Consider the following 19655-nt stretch of genomic DNA (forward strand, 5'->3'; position numbering starts at 1 on the left):
TATCCATAAAAACTGAAAATGCGTAAGCTCTTTGACCTAGCATGAGAACACACTTGTAGGAATTTGTCCTACAGCTCTATCTTTATGGGCAAAAATATTTCAAAGATATTTTCTGTGATGGGTGATGTTTGTAGTACCAAATGACTTGAAACAAATGTTAAAAAAAATAGAGGACTTATAAATGGTGTATCTATACAATAGGATCATAAAAAAGAATGGGCTTTATGCATATGAAGATATGTAATATCTTAAAGATATTTTAACTGCAACCCTAGAGAGCTGAAGTCAAAAAAGCTAGATAAAGAATACTATATATAGTGTGATCTAATTTTTGAAACAAGCAAAAATAACAACAACAACAAAAACACCATGGAGATTCACATATTAAATATACCTGTAAAAACATATTAATATTTCCCAAAGAGAAACAGTAGTTTTCTCTGAGGAAGGAGACTTGGAAGTCAGGGGCTCAGTTTATATCCTGGGGTATTTTCATTGTTTAGTATTTTCATGTGTTATTTTTTTCAATTTAAAACACTCTATGATAAAATAAGATTAACGATCCACCTAAAAGAATGTACTAATGAGGCAAGTGGTGGATCTCTTCCGTCCTCCTTCGGTGTTCTCTCCCCCACATGCACTGCATCTCAGCTACCTCTGCCTCAAAATCCCTTAGACCCTCTGGTTAGATCCTGGTGCATGTGCTGGTGTGTATTTTTTCCCGCTGCGACAGTAACAATTTTGTTGTAAGGTCTGTAGTTTTTACAAGCATGAGTTTTGGCAACCTATGTCCTGCCCCTCAGCCCTGCCCTATCCTGCTCGCCCCTGTAAGAGCTCCCTCCAGGGGACAGATCTAGAGCCCAAGGCTCTTTCAGTGGTGCCAGATTCACTAAAATTTCTCTGCCTCTGTCTGCAACAAACCATCAGGCTGACAGAATTTTCTCCAATACAAACAAGCTTTTGGATTAGTGCTCTGCACTTGTGAAACACTCTGAAAGATTTAGGTACCACCAGGGGCTTGGAAGCCCCATTAACACTCTTTTCTTTAATCTCTCCTAATTATCTGCCAAATAAATATGTTGAAAAGGACATTTTGAATATGCCTTCAATGTTCTAAAATGTATCTCCCAACTACTGAATAATTAGTTCCTTTATCTTCCCAGGCACCAAAAATTAATCTTATTTACACAAGTATACTTCTGACTTTGTAAAGAGACATTACCTTTGCCAGTTGATAATCTTTAAGCACCTTATGCAGTAACTACAGGGGATGGAATAGTGCATTTACTAGTCAGAGACCCCTTGGTGAGTGGTTCTCTTAAAGTTCTATTTTATGAAAATGTACAAACTGAAGATAAAGACATCCCAGGCACCGCGACAGTGGCAGGCATAAAAATCTACTATGGAAATAATGGCAGCACCTACTCCCAATTACAATGGTCAGATTCTCTTCATAAAGTTAAGGGTTTTTTCAGGACTGTTCTGCTTTATAGACTGACACATCAAAGGCCCGGAAGAATGCAGTTTTTCTGAATTTCTACAAATCCACTATCAGAAAAGAATGTCCACTATGATCATTAATCGTTATATAAGAACTGTTACTGTCTTCTAAAATTAACCCTCACAGTACATTTTTATTATTATTTTATCCCATTCCTAGATAATGAGAATAGCAGAATGCATTCCTTCTTCACTTCCTTATGCCTCCCAAGAACTGAAGATCTGCATTTGTTGTTTGCATTCAACTTATTGAAACATGATTTCTCCCCTCCTCAATTTTGTTTTATTTAGCCTTATATTTTATTTGGTTTGACTGTTCTGAATGTAAGTGTTTAAGAATAAATAACATGATGCCCTTGTCATTTCTGAACTAGGTTTAAGTTAAAATGAATATATAAACAACCACTTAAAAGTTGGTAACTATATTATTTTATATTTTTTCCAAGTATCAGTCTCCTCTCTTCCCCATTCCCTATAAGAAGATGATGCATCTTTGTTCACAGCTCTGGACTTGCAGTGCCTCCCAGGGGCAGAAGGATACTTCTCTCTCCCAGGGTCAAGCCTGACTTGCCAGGGCCAGTGACACGTCAGAGGAAGTTCTGGAGACACATCAGAGCAAAAGCTTTAAGAGTCATAACGTGGTTCAGCTCTTGCTCTTCTCTTCACGTTCAAGTTGGTGCTATTCCTTCTGCTGCATCTCAGAATGAAGATGGCGTGCAGCAGAACTAAGACGATTAGGAACAGCACTCGTCGTGATAAACCTTTGTGATTGAAAGCCACTGATGTGTGTTAGTTACTTCAACATGACTAAGCAAAAGCTGACCTCATTAAACTCCATCGAGCAGCGTGTTCAGACACCAAAAACTACAGTGAGTCCAGGAGGCGGAGGAGAATGACAAGAATTCGGAGTGTCTGTGTCAGCGAGGGCCATATACGGGATTGAGCACACTGACCCTGAGAACGGGGAGGAGGGCATGGGAAAAGGAAGGGCAGTTTTACTACCACCACACATCTAAAATGTGACCACACGGAAAAAGAGAAAAACATAGAGACTTACTCTTTCCGCTTTCAAGGGCAGAATTAAGACAACAGAATTACAGAGAGGGAGATATTTTTGTTTACCCTAAGGAATAGAATTCTACAAATCAAATCAGTCCAACAGTAGAACGAGTAGTCTTGTAAAATAATATGCTTCCAGTGACTGTGAGACATAAAGCAAAGACTTAGATGGCCACCACATAGTAGGGGCATTACAGAAAGAAATCCTTATTTTATGGGAATTTATACCAGATGATCTCTCAGAATCCTTACAATCCTGATTCTACAAATACTAGAGTAATTCATGACTCTGTTTAGTTATCTCTCTTTGATAAAAAAAAAAAAAGCTAATTTCCCTGGCAATAATCAACCATGCAATAGCTTTTTAGAATTTGTCATTTTTTTTTGTCATGAAAATATATACCTTTTTTTCTCTCTCAATTCATTATTACTTTTCCACTATTTCCCCTAAAGAAAGTGGGACTTCTAAAAACCATTTCGTCTACTTTATTTTACTCATTAATGAAATTTAGATATTATCTTCAACAACACAGAACATTTTAGCAAAGCTAAGTATAATTACACTAGGTAATAGGAAGTTATCATCTCCATAAAAAGAATACAGTAAATTTTATAGAAATCCACTTTAATTCCTGACTAGTACAGATGACTCAATTTGAGAAGACATCTCTGTAAATTATTTGTCGAATGTACAGATTTATTTGTGAGATTTAAAGGCTGAGATAGCATGTAAAATGTTGAAATGCTGACATTAAAAAATCCACATCATCTTCAAACCTAAATATTTTAAATATCACATTTCTTCATGATTTTGCCATCTACAAAATCATCAATACAGATCTTATCTGTAATAAGAACTATACTTCCTGTGGTGTGAATATTTAGCTCATAGAATGCTTGTGTCTGAAAATGCCAGAGAATTACAAGTCCCTCTGCCTATCTGAGGAAGGCTGTGAAGACCAATGAAGCAATTAAGTAAAAAAAGTATTGTGTAAATGTAAAACTGATACTATCATCATCCTACACATACCTCTACCTCACACAGAGAATTTTTCATTACATTTCAATTGAGATTTCTTAGAAAAAATAAAAGACACAAATACTAAGTAGTTAACTGAAAAAGAAAAACTGATATTAATATTAATTTTATACAATTTGGAACAATTGAGATAAGAAAATATTGATATATGACCATCTTAAATCCTTCACTATGGTGGGCACTGGAGTGAACGATAAAAACTGCAAGCAAGATTATTTGGTAACAAGAATACACTAATTTAACTGCTATAATAATTTTCTTAAAAAAGGTATGGCTACTTACCAACAAGTCTTATTACATTCAGTGTTGTATTTGTTAAGATGGGTGCATTTACTTTATTTAGACTGTAATCTGATTTCTTCCTGCTCTTTAGAGTTTCTCGAGAAATGCTTAATATAGAGAAACAAAAGAGTTGCAGTTAGGGTTGTCATGTAGTAAACCAGTAAGTTATCCATCCAGCTTAGGAGCTCTCTTTTGTTCACTAACTAGTTACTGACAATTTTACCATGTATCAGGTGAGAATATAGATTATCCTACAATTTTTTTTTAAGATTTTATTTACTTCTTTATAGAGAGAGGGAGTGGGAGGGAGAAAGAGAGAGAGAGAAACATCAACATGAGAGAGAAACATTGATGGGCTGTCCTTCACACTCCTCCACCAGGGGAGCTAGACTGAAACCCAGGCATGTGCCCTGACTGGGAATCAAACTGGCAACCTTTTGGTTTGCAGAACGACACCCAATCCATGGAGCCACACCAGTAAGGGCTATCTTCCTGTATTTACAGAACTTACAGTCCAGAGGGAAAAAGAAATTAGTAAGCAAAAAATACAGCATTTCTTTGATTCCAAGGCATCAAAAGTTAATTGAAGGTATGTCACTTAAAAAAAACAAGTGTTCTAGGGAATTATACATGATATGTACCAAACATCCTGATTTCAGACTTCTAAATATTTTTTAAAAATATCCTCCTTAGAATCTGATGTAAGTATAAGATATGACGGTCAAGTCTGGGGTATGGGAGGGGGGATCTAGATTCAAAGGAAAAGTAGAAGCGATATGGTAAGTACATAAAAAAAGAGGGGGGACAGCAAGTACTAAGGTCAAAGGTAAGAAAGAAAAGAACATGCTCTGAGAAGCATACCAAGTTCACAAGGCTAGCATGGAGAATGAGCGGGCAGACAAAGAGATAAGAAAGGAAGTAAGTAAAGGCCAGATCACCAAAAACAGTCAAACCTAATGAGTGTGACCCTTATGTTGCATGCAGTGGTGAGTCATTAAAATTTTAACCAGGTAAAGGACGTGATCAAATTTGTGTATAAAGTCCTGACCAGTGTGACTCAGTTGGTTGGGTGTCGTTCCACAAAGCAAAAGTTTGCTGGTTTGATTTCTGGTCAGGGCACATGCCTGGGTTGAGGGTTTGGTCACTAGTCAGGGCGTGTACAGGATGCAACTGATGGATGTTTCTCTCTCACATCGATGTTTCCTCCTCTCTCTCCCTTTCCCTTCTTTCTATATACAAAAAAATATTTAAAAAAATTTTATATAATAAAAAAATCTAAATTTGTATCCAAGACTGGATTCGAAGGGTGGCAAAATTGGAGACAGGAAGCCAAGGTAAGGGGGCTGATTCAATAACTGGTGCCAAAGGTAAGAAAGAATATATTGTGTCAAATTATTGAATCCGCCCAAAACATTCAAAAGAACAGTTCTACTCAGTTCGAAATGAATCATAAATGTAGATATTTAAATATTGCACACATATGAAAACCAATAAATTTTTCCAATTAAAATACAACTACATGAGTTGCTCACTTTTGAGATTTCAAATCAATTAAATGTAACTAGGTACTTTGGGGGTAAAACAGAGAAGAGTACACTTAAATCTGTCATTAAAAATAAAGTATATTTGTGGTTATTAAATGCCTGTTAGTCATGAAATTAATCCACTTACATATCAGAATTAAGCCCACTTAACTGAGAGAAGGTGACACAAAAATCAATCTAGTTCTCAAAGCTTTTGAAGAGGACAGTTTATCATAAGGGGAAACTCGAGTACGAAAAGGGAGTCTAACAGAAGGCTCCAACAGTGAATATAAGTAACATGAGAAGGGAAGTGGATATCCTGTATATTTCCTGGACTGAGGCAGAAACTACATATTTTTAAAAAATGACTACCTTCCTCCCTGAGGTTTTCTGATTTATATGAAGCACAAACTGCCTCCAAAGGCAGCATTCTTCATATAATTGAAAGTTTGCTTTTTCTGCAAAACTACTGATCTCTAAATTAAGAGCTTTTTAGGCCGATTATCAAAAAATACATTTTAAGCCTTTCAGGAATCTTTTTTTTAAAACATATTAACTTCTGTCACGATGCTATGACCAACAGAAAATTTTAATTTTTGGTTTTTGTTTTTTCTTACCCTTTAAAGGAAATCGTATGTTAAGCGTGCAACATTGAATACAAATTACCATACAATCTAAGAGCAATTTTACCTTTTCACAGGGGCATCACCTGTCTGCTCATCCACATAATCGCGCTTCAGTTCCTCTGGGACATCACTGTCGCTGTCATACTCCTGATAGGCACTTTTCTCCTGTTCATCAGATTCATACTGAAGAAAACACAGGTTAGTCAGCAATGGGTATGAAAAGCCAACCTCTGTTGAAGTCTTTTGACACAATAAAAAGTATCCAATTTTATAAGACGTAGTTATAGAAGGAAGCTCTTAATAATTTAGCTTTCATTTTGCCATCAAGAATCATATTACCCTTCCATTTTCTTCATTATTCTACCTTAACCAGCTCAGAAAAAAGAAAAAGAAAAAACAAATACTGTATCTACAAGAGTTTGCAAATGTCAAAAAATAAAAAATAAAATCTGCACATGAAGAAAATAAACAACAATAAAACATCCACCTAGTCCTTAGGAGAAAAAACAAAACAGTCCTCATGTGATTTTTTTTTTTAAATCTCTTCTTCCAAGTGGTTTCATCACAATTTCCAAATTGCTAACTCGTAAAGAGGCTGAATATCCAATTCAGGCACACAGAAGTGTTAATGCAGCTTAGTAAGCACACAAAACACACATGCTGATGTTCTAGCTCATGTATTACGATGAGATTTAAATCCAAAGGCAAATTAAAAAATTAGGCTTAGCAACTAGGAACTACTGAGACCAAGGACAAAAATGGTGGGTTTTTTAAAGGATGGGTGCCTTCCTCACATTTTCATCATCTTTAGGGCACCATGGCCAGAGTCGGCACGGGAGAAGGGTGAAGTCCGTGCACAGCAAAAGGAAGCAGTGGCATCATTATCGTCATCATCACCACCAAGTATCATAAATTAATATGGCTAGATAACAGCTAACATTTATGAAGTTTTAACCAAATACTATGCTCAGTGCTTTCATGAATTATCTAGCTAAGTTTTCAAAACAATTCTATTACGAAGTTTTATCCCCAGTTGCCAGTTCAGTGGACACTAGTATGACGACGACACAGATAGACGTTAACCTAATTCAGCAACTATTTTTGAGACTCTAGTCTAAAGCATTACGACAGGCCACAGTACCATGTGGACCCTGACTCTCAGGAACATACGCTGTACCTGGAAAGATTAGATTACACATGAGTAACTGCAGATGACCATTACGGTCTGCTCCCCCTTATACACAGGTAGTCCTGATGACCTTTAGAAAGACCTAGGTCTCCTGGTTGTAATAACAGGGCTTCATGACTCCACAGGGCAACAGATCCTCATTTTCAAGGATTCTGAATGCACAAATCTTCCTACTCACTAAATTTTATTTGTAACCCCAACAATAATACTTCATGACACTTTCATGCTCATTCATGAGTATAGGCAGAGTGGTAAAACTTTTGTGTCACCTAACATGTGTGTTCCCAGCTGCAGGCAAACGAAGTCTTCCTTCTTGCAGCAGCTCTCCTGCTGTAAACAAGTATCCTTTTCACAGCCTATTTAGTGTCACATTTTTAACCTTTTTTTTGGTGTTTTTTGCTGGTAATTTCACTGCTCAGAATGGCCCCTAAGCATAATATCAGGTGTTGTCTAGTGTCCTTTAAGTGCAAGAGGACTGCAATGCAACCTACTGCAAAAAACAAATGTAGTACATAAGCTTTATGCAGGCACGAGTTACAATGCTATTAGCCATGAGTTCAATGATAATGAAAACACTATATATTAAATGAGGTGTCTTTAATTAAAAACACACATAAAACAAAAATACATATATTAATCAGTTGATGAAAATCTTGTGACTAGAGGTTCACAGGTACCTAAACCCTTATCTCCCCTAGGAAGAGCAGCCCCTATATTTATTAATTCAGGGTTCATCGCAACTTTATAGAACACAACTGCCACAAAAATGAGAGTCAAATGCTATGTGAGATTTAAATTTAAAAAATCACCAGTACAGAGGGGATATTAGTTCAAAAATACAGGAATGATTTTTAATTCCTTTCTATTTAGTCTACTTTACCAAGGCAAATTTTCACAAAGAATCAATAAATTATTATTTTAAATAACTTCTACTGCATGATAAGAAGTGATGATGGTGTACTTTCATGGCAATATTTTTAAAAATTTTATCTTCACTAAACGAAAATATAAAATGCCCAGACTAAAACACACAGATGAATTCAACAGATTTTTGTTTGAAGAGTTTTCAATTTCAGCTACAGCAAACCTAAAATAAAAAAGCATACGGTGTCCCTCTGGAAATCATGAAAATCAGAAGGACCCATCCAAATTAAATGTTGTGAAAACATCCTGTAGGCAATGATGAAGTAAGCATTCCCTCATTATGATTATGAGGCAACCAAAGGGAAAAAGGTGACATAATTTGCGTAGGGCCACAGAGCTAATAAAAAGTTTGCCTTCAAACACATTCCATTAACTTAACACCTCTCTATTTTCTTTTTGAGCTGCTCAAAGTTATTAAAACACTGTATTTCTAAATCCTACAACCCTGCCAGGTAACTAAGCAAGACATTATCCTCTCTCAGTAAAGGACATGGAACAAAATGACACTTAGTTGCCCAAGAGTGGAGATGAGAAAAACATGCGGATGATCTATTTATTCCCTCATGCATGTATCCAACAAATCAAGTAAATATGCAATAAAGAAACTATACTTCTTGATTAATAATCTGTTAAGAACATAAAGTAATTTGGTATAGGCATAGTTTATCGCTCAAAAGGACAGTATCAACAAAGCATGTTGTAAAACCACTACTGAACAAGTAGTATCACAGGAACATAAGTATATAGGTAGGAAGATGGGTGGTGAACAGATAAATCAGTCTAGCTAACTACCTTGCTCAGTGGGTACAATACTTCTCAATAATGTTCCACAAAATGTTTTAAAAACACCACATACCCCATTAGAAGCCAGGACATCTTCTGTCTCTTCATCTTTGTGGTTGGCCTGAATTTCAAATGGATTCCCACCACTACAGTACTGCTCGAACAAGGTCACTGTTTTTGAGGAAGTTGAGGCTGGCTGCTTACTAGGTGACACTGATGGGGATCGAGACTGTTCCATAAATTTAAATTCCTAGACATTGAAAAAGGAGCCAGGTACCTTTTAGACACATCAATAACATTCAAGTACATAAACATGCCATCAATGTAAATGTAGTTGGTGGGGAAAAAATTCATTCTGATTCTTTGAATTGTTCCCTTTTAAATCTTGCGAGTTGTCTGAAAGCACACTCAGAAATACACCCTCAAAAGTTTTTATAAAGAAAAACTCAGTTGCTGACATCACAACAGTATTGTCTGCATCAAATTACTTTTGGGTTACTTGATATAACTGCACAGAAAAATTTTTAAATAATTTAAATTTGAATAATAATTCTAAAAATTTTAACATAGCAGTGAAAGCGCTAGTAGGATATGGTTTTAATCAATAGTCTTTAAAAAAAAACTAATTGTTGTTAGGTTATACACCTTGAATACTTATGCTTGCACCATTTAAGATATTCTATACAAAGTCATCAAAAACAAAGTATGAAGATATAACTTTCTTTGTTATACTGTTGTCTGTAAACTTTTATTTATTTTTCTTCACATTCCAAGAATCAGACAACACAAACCCACACACAGATCAGGTGATATATCATGTGGTCCTGGCTTGCCATTAATCCGTTATAGTCCATTAACTTCCTATATAATACTGGGAATGTCAGCTGGATCTGTGTGCCTCAGTTTCCTCAACTGTAAAACAAGAGGGTCATCTAGAATGAGAGAATCACAAACGTTAAAGCAGTTAGAGCTGTTGCGCCCAGTCCAAACCACGCATTTCCCAGGTGAGGAAAATGAGGCGGCCTGAAGGGATTCAGTGCAAAGTTGAAGGCCACAGAGATAATTAGAGGAAGAAACGGAATAATCTCTAAAGTTCCTCTGAATTACAAAACTACTGATTTGATGATTTTTCTTTTTATTTTATTCTTAAAAAGATGAACGCCTCACAAATTTGCATGTCATCCTAGCGCAGGGGCCATGCTAATCTTCTCTGTATTCCAATTTTAGCGTATGTGCTGCCAAGCGAGTGCTGATTTGGTGATTTTTTTAAATAAAAATTCATTTTAAATTTTTCTTATACCTTTTAATTTTTTAAATTAATACCTAATTAAAAAGTTTTCATATGCAATGGTAATCGTCTTATAAAAAGTACATTAGCTTAAGTTTCAAGTGATGTGTTTACTGTCTTTTTAAATTGTAACTATACATTATGTATCAATCATACTGCTTAAAAATAATGCCATTATTTTTATAATTCTAGATAAGACATTTATTTTTTAAATAACAGATTTACAGGAATATGTGCCAGGTGGACACTATCTCATTTGTGATTAGTTTTCAAGGTACCTACATTTTTTATGATTAGAGCCCTTAGATAAGATTTATCCTTTAAAAAGAATTAAAGTGTACAAACAGTATTGTTAACTACAAGTAAAATCTTGTGCAGTAGGTCTCTAGAACTTACTCATTTTGCATAACTGAAACATCAAGGTAACTACTTTAAAGAAGATAATGCTCACTTGGATGAAAATGTTTCAGTGTACCTTGTAAAATAAGTTGTCTTATAATTACAACAAGTATATGTGCGTGCACACACACAATGTGATGGTTAAAGACAAATTCAAAAATAATTATCTAAAGAGATTCTAAAATCAATGTTAAAATTTTAAATAATGTTAAAGAATCATCTTAATATATAAATTCTAAAGTAATTTTTAAATTAATGTTAAGTTTGCTGTATTTTAAAGCAGTTATTAATCAGAATGTTTCAATTATTTAATATTTCCACATTAGGAAAACAATTAAGATAGAACTGGGTAACAAGTAAGCTATTACACAATATGAACGTAAGGACTAACCCTATTTAAAAAAAAAACCAAAGAAACTATTAACTACCTGTTCTTTACATTTATCCAGCTTAAGAAAATCGCGTCTAGAAAGCCATTCTTCCAAAGGCAAAACTAAACACACTGGACCTTTTAAACAGAGATCTACATTTATACATTGAATCTTGACATTGCGTATTTGTAAGACATAATCTATCACACAAGGAATATTTATTTACAATGTGTTACAACCTATGGGAAGAATCTAATCAATTAAAAGATATTTTTACAGATTACATATTCTACAGGGATTCAAGGAATCAATTAACTAATATAAATAGATAAGGGTTTTTTTTTATAAGAGCCTCTTTTATTTCTGAGGCATTTCCTCATTATAGGCAAATTTATGAGTTGCAGCATAAATTAAGAACCTATTAGGCCTTTTAAGAAATGAGAAAGATCCTACAAATATAAGCATTTTCATTAAAGACTACCAAAATATAACTGATTTTCTGTAAAATCTAAATAAACAGACCCTCTTCTGATATAAGAAAAACATTATTTTAATTGTGATTCTTCTTAAACAAGAGTTTTCCTGAAATCTGTAAACTGAACTTGTAAAAATACATTTTGAAATCCAAAAAAGATCACTCTTGTAAAAGAGGCTTGCTATTAATCACTTTTAAGAAAGAGCACTATTGTTTAATTATTTTGTATATCTTCTGTGACTAAATAAAAGACAGATTTATTTGTTCTTAAGAAACACTTACATGAAGTTGCAAGATGCTGAAATTTGACTTAACAGGACAAAGCTCCCAGGTCTCATTCTCTAAAAACATTCGCAGTTCATCAAGCCGTGTCCTAAAACAAAAACAAACAAACAAACAAAAAATAAGACTCCAAAAAGTAAGAAGTATAATGGACACAAGAATTAAGAAAATAAAATGCAATATAAATAATTATAGGAGATCATCATGATTATAATCAGCATTGAGAACCCATTCAGACTAACACAATAAACACAAATATTTACTTTTGTTAATATTTTATCCTTAAAAGAAAACTCTTACATTGACTAAAAATATCAAATATTTACTAAACTCAGAATATTTTTTTACTATATTACAAAAATAGTAAATACATAGAAAATGACATTTTTATTTAGGGACTAAACTAAAAGTTACTCACCAAATCATGTACTTAAAATATCCTCAGCTAATCATATATCCATACCAAAAAAACAAACAAAAAAAACACCAGAGAAAAAACTTAGAGAATTTATTAGATCATAAATACTAATAAATGCTTTATGCTAAACAGCTAAACTTATGATTTTGATCATGCTTACTAAACCACAATATCAAGATGATTACCACTCTCCAAACATATTTAGTTCAGTTCCTATCTCCATACAGCATTTTCAAATTAGCAAGTATGACAACTTATGTACCTGACACTGAACTACCCACTTACATCACACTGATTTCTTCCTTCTTTAATGCTATTGCTCTTCTGTCTATCTTGAATAATCAGCACATTGTATGGGCAATTATAAAAAACAAACAAATAAAACCCTTCCAGTTAACTCAGAACACAAAGGGCCAAAAAAGTTAAAATATTAGCCAAAAGCGGAAATGATGAATGTCCAGTGCCTCCCCTATTCTTCCTCTTCATGCTAAAAACAAAAATCTAGATTTGGTTTTTAAAAAATCTACAGCTTCTAAAACAAAGAGAAAACAAACGGGTAAATCTGTGAAAAGCATAAAATGCTTCAAATATTAGAGTTAGCAGACAAAGACTTTAAAATGACTATAGTAGTTAAGTTAAATAAGCTAGAGAAAAATATGTAAAAATAGGGGAATTTCAAAGAACTGTGTTAATAAAAGAAAAAAAACAAAAGGACATGCTATAACTGGACAATACAATACCTCAAATTAAAAATTAATTGGACAAGAAGACAGGATTAGCGAATTTGACAGATGATCTATAGAAAATGTCCAAACTGAAGCACAAATTTTTTAAAAATGGAAGAAACAGGAAAGATCATATAAGAGATATGTGAGACACAGTCAAAACATCTAGTATGCATGAAATTGAATCTGAGGACAGAGTAAGCAGAAGCAATACTTGAAGAGGTAATGGTCAAAAATTTCCCAAAAGTGATTGTGCCCATACCTTACACTATATACAAAAATTAACTAAAATGGATCATAGACCTAATGTAAGAACTAAAATTATAAAACTTTGTAAGTCTTAAAACTCAACAATAAAAAGACATATGACCCCATTTAAAAAATGGACAAACGTTCTGAACAAACATTTTTCGCACAGAAGATATACAAATGACCAGTAAGTACATAAAAAGATGCTGAACACTGTCACTCACTGGGGAATTGTAAATCCAAACCATAATGTGATATTACTTCATACCCACTAAGATATCTATAATTGAAGAGACAGACAACAGCAGTGCGTATTAGAAAGGATTTGGAGAAATTAGAATCCTTATACAGTGCTGGTGAAAATGTAAAATGGTACAGTCACTTTAGAAAAGTTTGGCAGTTCCTCAAAATGTTAAACAGAGTTATCACATGACCCAGCAATTCCACTCTGTATTGGTTGCCAGTGACTGTAATAAATTACCAAAATTAGGTGACTTTAAACAACAGGAACATTCTCTGACAGTTCTGGAGGTCAGAGGTTTGAAATCACCAAGCGGAAATGAAGCAGCGCTACAGAATCTCCAGGATTCAAGGGAGAATCAGTTCCCCTTGCCTCTTGCAGCTAATGGTGGTTGCTACCATCCCTCAGTTAATGACCAGAGCACTACAATCTCTGCCCCTGTCTTCATGTAGGTTTCTCCTGTACGTTTATGTCTTTTCCTCTGTGACTGTGTCAAACGCTCTGTGTCTCCCTCTTAACTGTGCTCTCCCACACAGATGATCCAAAATAATCTGATCACAAGCTCATTAATTTATTAACATCTATATTCTTTTTCCAAATTAACATTTATAGTTTCCAGATAATGGAACCTGATTTTGCGGGTGGCAGAAGGAGTAGAAAATCACTTTTTAGCCTACCACTCATTCCTCAGTATATGCCAAGAGAACTGAAAACACGTCTATGCAAAAATTTTTACATGAATGTTCACAGTAAAATTATTCATAATAGCCCCGACGAAAAAACCTAAATGTCCATTTACTGAGGAATTAATAAAGAAAATGTGATGCAGCTATAAAATGAAATATTATTCAGCCATAAAAAGGAGTGAAGTTCTGTTACATGCTACAACTAGATGAACCTTGAAAACATTATACTAAGTGAAAGCGAAACACAAAAGGCCATACAGTGTGTGATTCCACTTTTAGGAAATGTCCAGAATAGGCAAATACATAGAAACAAAAACTAGATGAGTGACTATCAGAGGCTGCAAGAGGGGAACAGTGACTACTAAAGGTTATAAGGGGGTTTTTTGGGATGATAAAAATATTCTGAAATTAGATAATGGTGATGGTTGTTGTGAAATTATACACTTTAAAGGGGTGAATTTTTGGTATTTTGGGTGACTTACATCTCAATAAAGCTATTAGTTTAAAAATTATTGAGGTAGTCAGAAGTCTAAAATGGCCCCCTCATGACGGCCTGCCCTAATCCCCAGGACTGAATATGATGATTACACCCATGATAACCTTACCATATATTGCAAAAAGGAATTTTGCAGATGTAATTAAGATTACTAATCAGCTGACTTTGAGTTAATCAAAATGGGGATAGTTCAGGTGCAACTAACCTAACTGAATGAGCCCATTCAAAGCAGAGTTCTTGTTTTTCTCTGCCTAATGGCAGAAGAGGGCCTCAGAGAGAATCGAAGCACACGGGAGGAAAATTCGACGTGCCATTGCTGGCTTTTAAAACAGAAGGGGCCAGGCACTGACATCTAGCAATAAAATAAGGACCCCAGTACTTTGAAGGCAACTGAAGTTTAACATGTTAAGATACATACACAATTTTTTATAAATAAATTCCACTTTTTGGGTGGTCCCCCCTCATATACTTGTTAATTAGAATGTTTTGGCAATTATATATTGCTATATAATTTCTGCCACTGCTGTTTAAATTAGATTATTTGCATTTTGGGAAATTCTGAGACACATAACAGAAGAGTGGTAGCTTTGGACATACACAAACTTAGCATTCGAACATAAAGGAATAAAATATATTTTTGAAAGATAAGAATTCACATTGATGGAGACTGCTGCTCCCTCAAATGCTCATACTATTTTGCTCCAGAGAAAGATAATGGCATGCAAACTTTAATGCAACTACCACAAGCAACAGGAGTGCACTTTATAATAGGTGTTCCACCAAAGAGGAAAATGTTTCTATTTTCACCTTTTCATTATGCCTACATCTTTGAACCAACAAGCCTAAATGGACTCCAAGTTCGAACGATTTTGTTCAAGAATTTCTTCATTCTCAAGTGCCCTAATTGACAGTAGAGAACCATGGACAAATTGTAAGCATATGCAAACACTTATGAACAAAATTAAACAATTGATCTATACTTCACCATGTTTCATAAGCCTTTTCGGTGTTTACGTATTATGATGTGGTGAAGGAGATATTAAACTGGAATTTGGTCATTTAAATTCATCACTATGTAACTATTCATTCCATAGTTAATGTAATGACTTTTCATCAATTCAACAGATGCACACTGGCATCACTTCTAAACCACCTGTCCAATTTATCTTGCTTCATTTAAAAAACACATACTTCGGAACATGGTGGTGGTTGGGGAAACATTGGGGAAAGAGAAGAATACTAAAAATAAATATATAGATAAAATCTTTACTTTTAGTCTATTCTAATTTTTCCAATACACAAGGCAGCAAGAAAAAAGGGCAAGATCTACAGGCAACACATATGGAGACCTTTTAGTCCAGCCAACACCTCGTTTTACAATCAATACAACCATAGCCCAGAGGGCTAAGTGGATTGTCCAATGCCAGAGCAAGATACAACACAGCCTCTTCTATGGGAAACAAATTTAACAAATGGTTCTAAGATATCCATTACAATGTTTAGTTTTTGGAAACATCCAATAATTCATTTCTATATTCTCTAATTTCATCCAAGTGAACACATGTGAGGAACCTTCATTTTGACCAGAGTCTAGAAATGCTCATGCCTGCTTGCCACAGATGACAGACACATTTGACACTAAGTAAAGGAGAACGCAGAATGAAGACCATTAAATAAGGCAGTTTTGGCATTGCACACATTTAGCAGTCAGCCACTAGGAACACCAAAAGGCCTCCCAGTTATCCTGCTGGAAATAAAGCACTCTGGGAAATGGACATCTGGCAGGCCTGTGTTATAACAGAGTCAGGAAAGCCTCTGGCTTCTTCAGGGTTCCTTATGTGTATGGTTAAAAAGCCCCACTTCTTTTGTACAGCAATTTGCAGAAGCCAGGCCTTCTGTTTTAGCAGGGCTTACATCTTAACAAAAAAGAAAGTTATAAATAAAGGCAGTGTTCGGGTTTCGTGTTGTTCCCTTACCACTGTTTTCCTGAGGTTTAACCAATTAAAAAAATGTTTTTAATTTTTAAATATTCTCTTCATTAATTTGTAATACTCAAAGTCCCTGCTTTGGTGCAAGACTGATTTAGATTTTCTTTCAAAACAAATAATAGTTTACAATTAACACAGAAAACAGCAAACGTGTACTTTAACACTCTTCATAACTTAGTCAATGGCATGATGTCCCATAATCTCTCTTCTGACGTTGCAAATATCACTGTGACAAGGTGTTGACTTCAAACAAGGAGAGAAAGCAGAATTTCAATTCCTAACTCTCCCTGGCGCCAAATAAAAACAACAAACTCAAAACTGAACTTTAAAAATATAGAATAAACAACAGGTGCTGGCAAGGCTGTGGAGAAAACGGAACACTAGTACACTGTTGGTGGGAATGCAGACTGGTGCAGCCACTGTGGAAAGCAGTGTGGAATTTCCTCAGAAAGCTGAAAATGGAACTACCTTTTGATTCAGTGATTCCCCTGCTGGGACTATACCCTAAGAATCCCAAAACGCCAATTCAAAAGAACCTATGCACCCCAATGTTCATAGCAGCACAATTTACAATAGCCAAGTGTTGGAAGCAACCTAAATGCCCATCAGTAGATGATTGGATCAAAAAATTATGGTACATTTACACAATGGAATACTATGCAGCAGAAAGAAAAAAAGAAGTACTAAACTTTGCGACCGCATGGATGGAACTGGAGAGCATTATACTGAGCGAAATAAGCCAAGGGGCGAAAGACAAATACCGTATGATCTCACCTATAAGTGGAACCTAACCAACAATACAAAGATGCAAGGAAAATAAGACCAGCAACACTGAAAGGAAAAGAAATCAACAGAGACAAGAGGGAAGGAGGGAGGGGGGGCGGGGAAAAGGAAGGGAAGGGGAAAGTCAAGGAACATATAGCAAGGACTCATGGACAAAACCAAAGAGGAAGAGTTGAGGGAGGGAGAGAGGGGGCAAGGGAAAGTGGTGGGGGGTAGGCAGAGACAAATGTATTTGAAAAAATAAAAGAATTGATTTTAAAAAAATTTAAAAAAACAAAAATATAGAATAAAAAGTAAGGCAGAATTCAATTGAAACAATAAAATGTACATAAGGGTTATAGCAAAGAGTCCAGCCAAGTTCTAATACACATTAGCTCTCTTGGTTTAATGCGGCTTTAAGCATACAATCACATTACTATATGAACATTATATCCCATCTTCCACCCTTCCCAAAACCATTCCTAGTCACCATTATTAAAATCACTAGTGATTTGCAAGCGATGTAGTACATAATCTTTGTAGCTACCTTCCGAATTTCATGACCTCTTCTTGGGAAGCCTTCTCACTCTTCAAAGGCAGACACAGTCAAGCACCCGCAGACTGAGTGCTGCCTCTGCTGACTGAACTTTCTTACTGGTTCACACCATATACTCAGGCACAGAATAGTGGCCAGAACTTTTGGTGAACCCTGAAATAATCATCATCTTTCACCCAGAAAGAAATCAGCTCAATATTTTGAGACCCTCAAAACAAAGAATATGTTAAAATTGACAACGAATAAGTAATGAGAATATTTTATAAGATTTTTGGTAAAAAATCCTGAAACACCCTAGAAAGAGCTATGAAGAACACATACTGTCAAATTATAAAGTAACTTTTAAACCAGTTAATGCTATAAAATTAATAAGCATTAGACAAAAGTATTCTCCACACCTAAGTCCGTCTGTCCATATTTTTTATACAAGTTCTTACCTGTGGTAGTTCTTAAAATAATTGACACTTTGCTTTCTAATAGACTCTTGCAAAACTTCAGACTTGCTACCACAAAATTCTTCTCCAACTTGCATTAACCTAGTTGGATAAAAACATCTATATAAATTTCAGCAACATCCTTTTTTATAGTAAATTAAAAAAAAGTCCAGACCATCTTTTTCAAAGACAACAAAGTATGAAATTTGGATGTCTGAAGAAATTCTAAAGATCACAAATACATTATGGCTTGTAAACAACCAAAGGGCAGAAATATTTAAAGAGTCACACACAAACCCAGCAGAAATTAAATCATGAATGTTCATAATCTAATTTCCATGAAATAAATGAAATCATGATTTCTTTATCATGGTTGAAGGAATCAAATTAATAAGACAAGATCTCAAACACTACCTGCTGATTATATCCAAAACAAAGATGAAATCATCATATTTGAATATAGACAAATCAGTTCCAAGCAAATAGGTTTTTACTTTAAGCTGCACATCCTGTTTAAAAAAAAAAAAAATCAGGTAAAGCCAAAATATGGAAAATAAGTTCTTAGAACCATTTATTCTATTGTTATACATCAAAATGAGACAGAAATACATACTTAACTTGATAAAGAATATCTATTTAGGTCAATAGCCAATATCCTTAAGGTGATATCACAGAGACAATTCCATGAACATCAAATATAATAATGGCTATGACTATCATTAATACATACACCCATACATGCGAAATAAGAATTATATCCTCATTTAGGATATGAAGATAATAATCATTATTTATGCATAAAACTCAGTAAGCTAAAAACCCCAAAATAATTCAAAATAATTAGAATTAATGACAACTGCTGCAATGATTATATACAAGATGATATATTAAAAAATGATAGTTTTCATGTATATCTGTTGTAGCATCTTAAAATAGAGATTCTATTTAAAATATTCAGATATTAAAAATATAACAAGAAATAACCTGAATAAGAAATATCAGACCTATTAAAAAAACTAACAACTCTACCAGGATTCAAAAGAAATTTCAATGAAGTGCAAGTTAAGGAATAGGATTGTAACTAAATAATGTTAAGATGTCAATTTGTCCTAATTAATGTAGAGATTCAATGAAATTTTAATTAAAATAACAACCAAAACTTTTCTTCCACATAACTATTCTAAAATTCACCAGAAAAAAATAAATAGGCAATAATTTCTTTTTTTTAAAAAAAGCTTTGAGAAGATGGAATAAAGGCTATGAGTAATGTTGGAGGATTTGTACTACCTACATTAAATATATTAAAAAAAAGAATGCTAGCAATATACAGAAAAATCAATGTAATAGAACAAATAACTCG

The 19655-nt window shown here is 34.4% G+C and overlaps 1 protein-coding gene and 1 non-coding gene across 3 annotated transcripts in view; both read right to left on the minus strand.

Moving 5' to 3' along the window:
• Nucleotides 1-19655, minus strand: part of VPS50 (VPS50 subunit of EARP/GARPII complex) — a 128925-nt gene that overhangs the window by 35941 nt on the left and 73329 nt on the right. For both annotated transcript variants that reach the window (XM_054564243.1, XM_054564240.1), the window contains 6 exons: nucleotides 18710-18804; nucleotides 18299-18397; nucleotides 11741-11831; nucleotides 8999-9175; nucleotides 6094-6212; nucleotides 3881-3987 (listed from right to left, as the gene is read on the minus strand). In XM_054564243.1, coding sequence (XP_054420218.1) covers nucleotides 3881-3987; nucleotides 6094-6212; nucleotides 8999-9175; nucleotides 11741-11831; nucleotides 18299-18397; nucleotides 18710-18804 — 688 coding nt within the window. The remainder of the gene's footprint in view (nucleotides 1-3880; nucleotides 3988-6093; nucleotides 6213-8998; nucleotides 9176-11740; nucleotides 11832-18298; nucleotides 18398-18709; nucleotides 18805-19655) is intronic.
• On the minus strand, nucleotides 10073-10175 carry LOC129063626 (U6 spliceosomal RNA). The gene has a single exon (XR_008528394.1). It is a non-coding gene; the product is annotated as a U6 spliceosomal RNA (small nuclear RNA).

The sequence above is a fragment of the Pteronotus mesoamericanus genome, unplaced genomic scaffold (genome assembly GCF_021234165.1).
Source record: "Pteronotus mesoamericanus isolate MK-2021 breed Mesoamerican mustached bat unplaced genomic scaffold, CSHL_Meso_final scaffold_85, whole genome shotgun sequence".
In the NCBI taxonomy this organism is placed as follows: domain Eukaryota; kingdom Metazoa; phylum Chordata; class Mammalia; order Chiroptera; family Mormoopidae; genus Pteronotus; species Pteronotus mesoamericanus.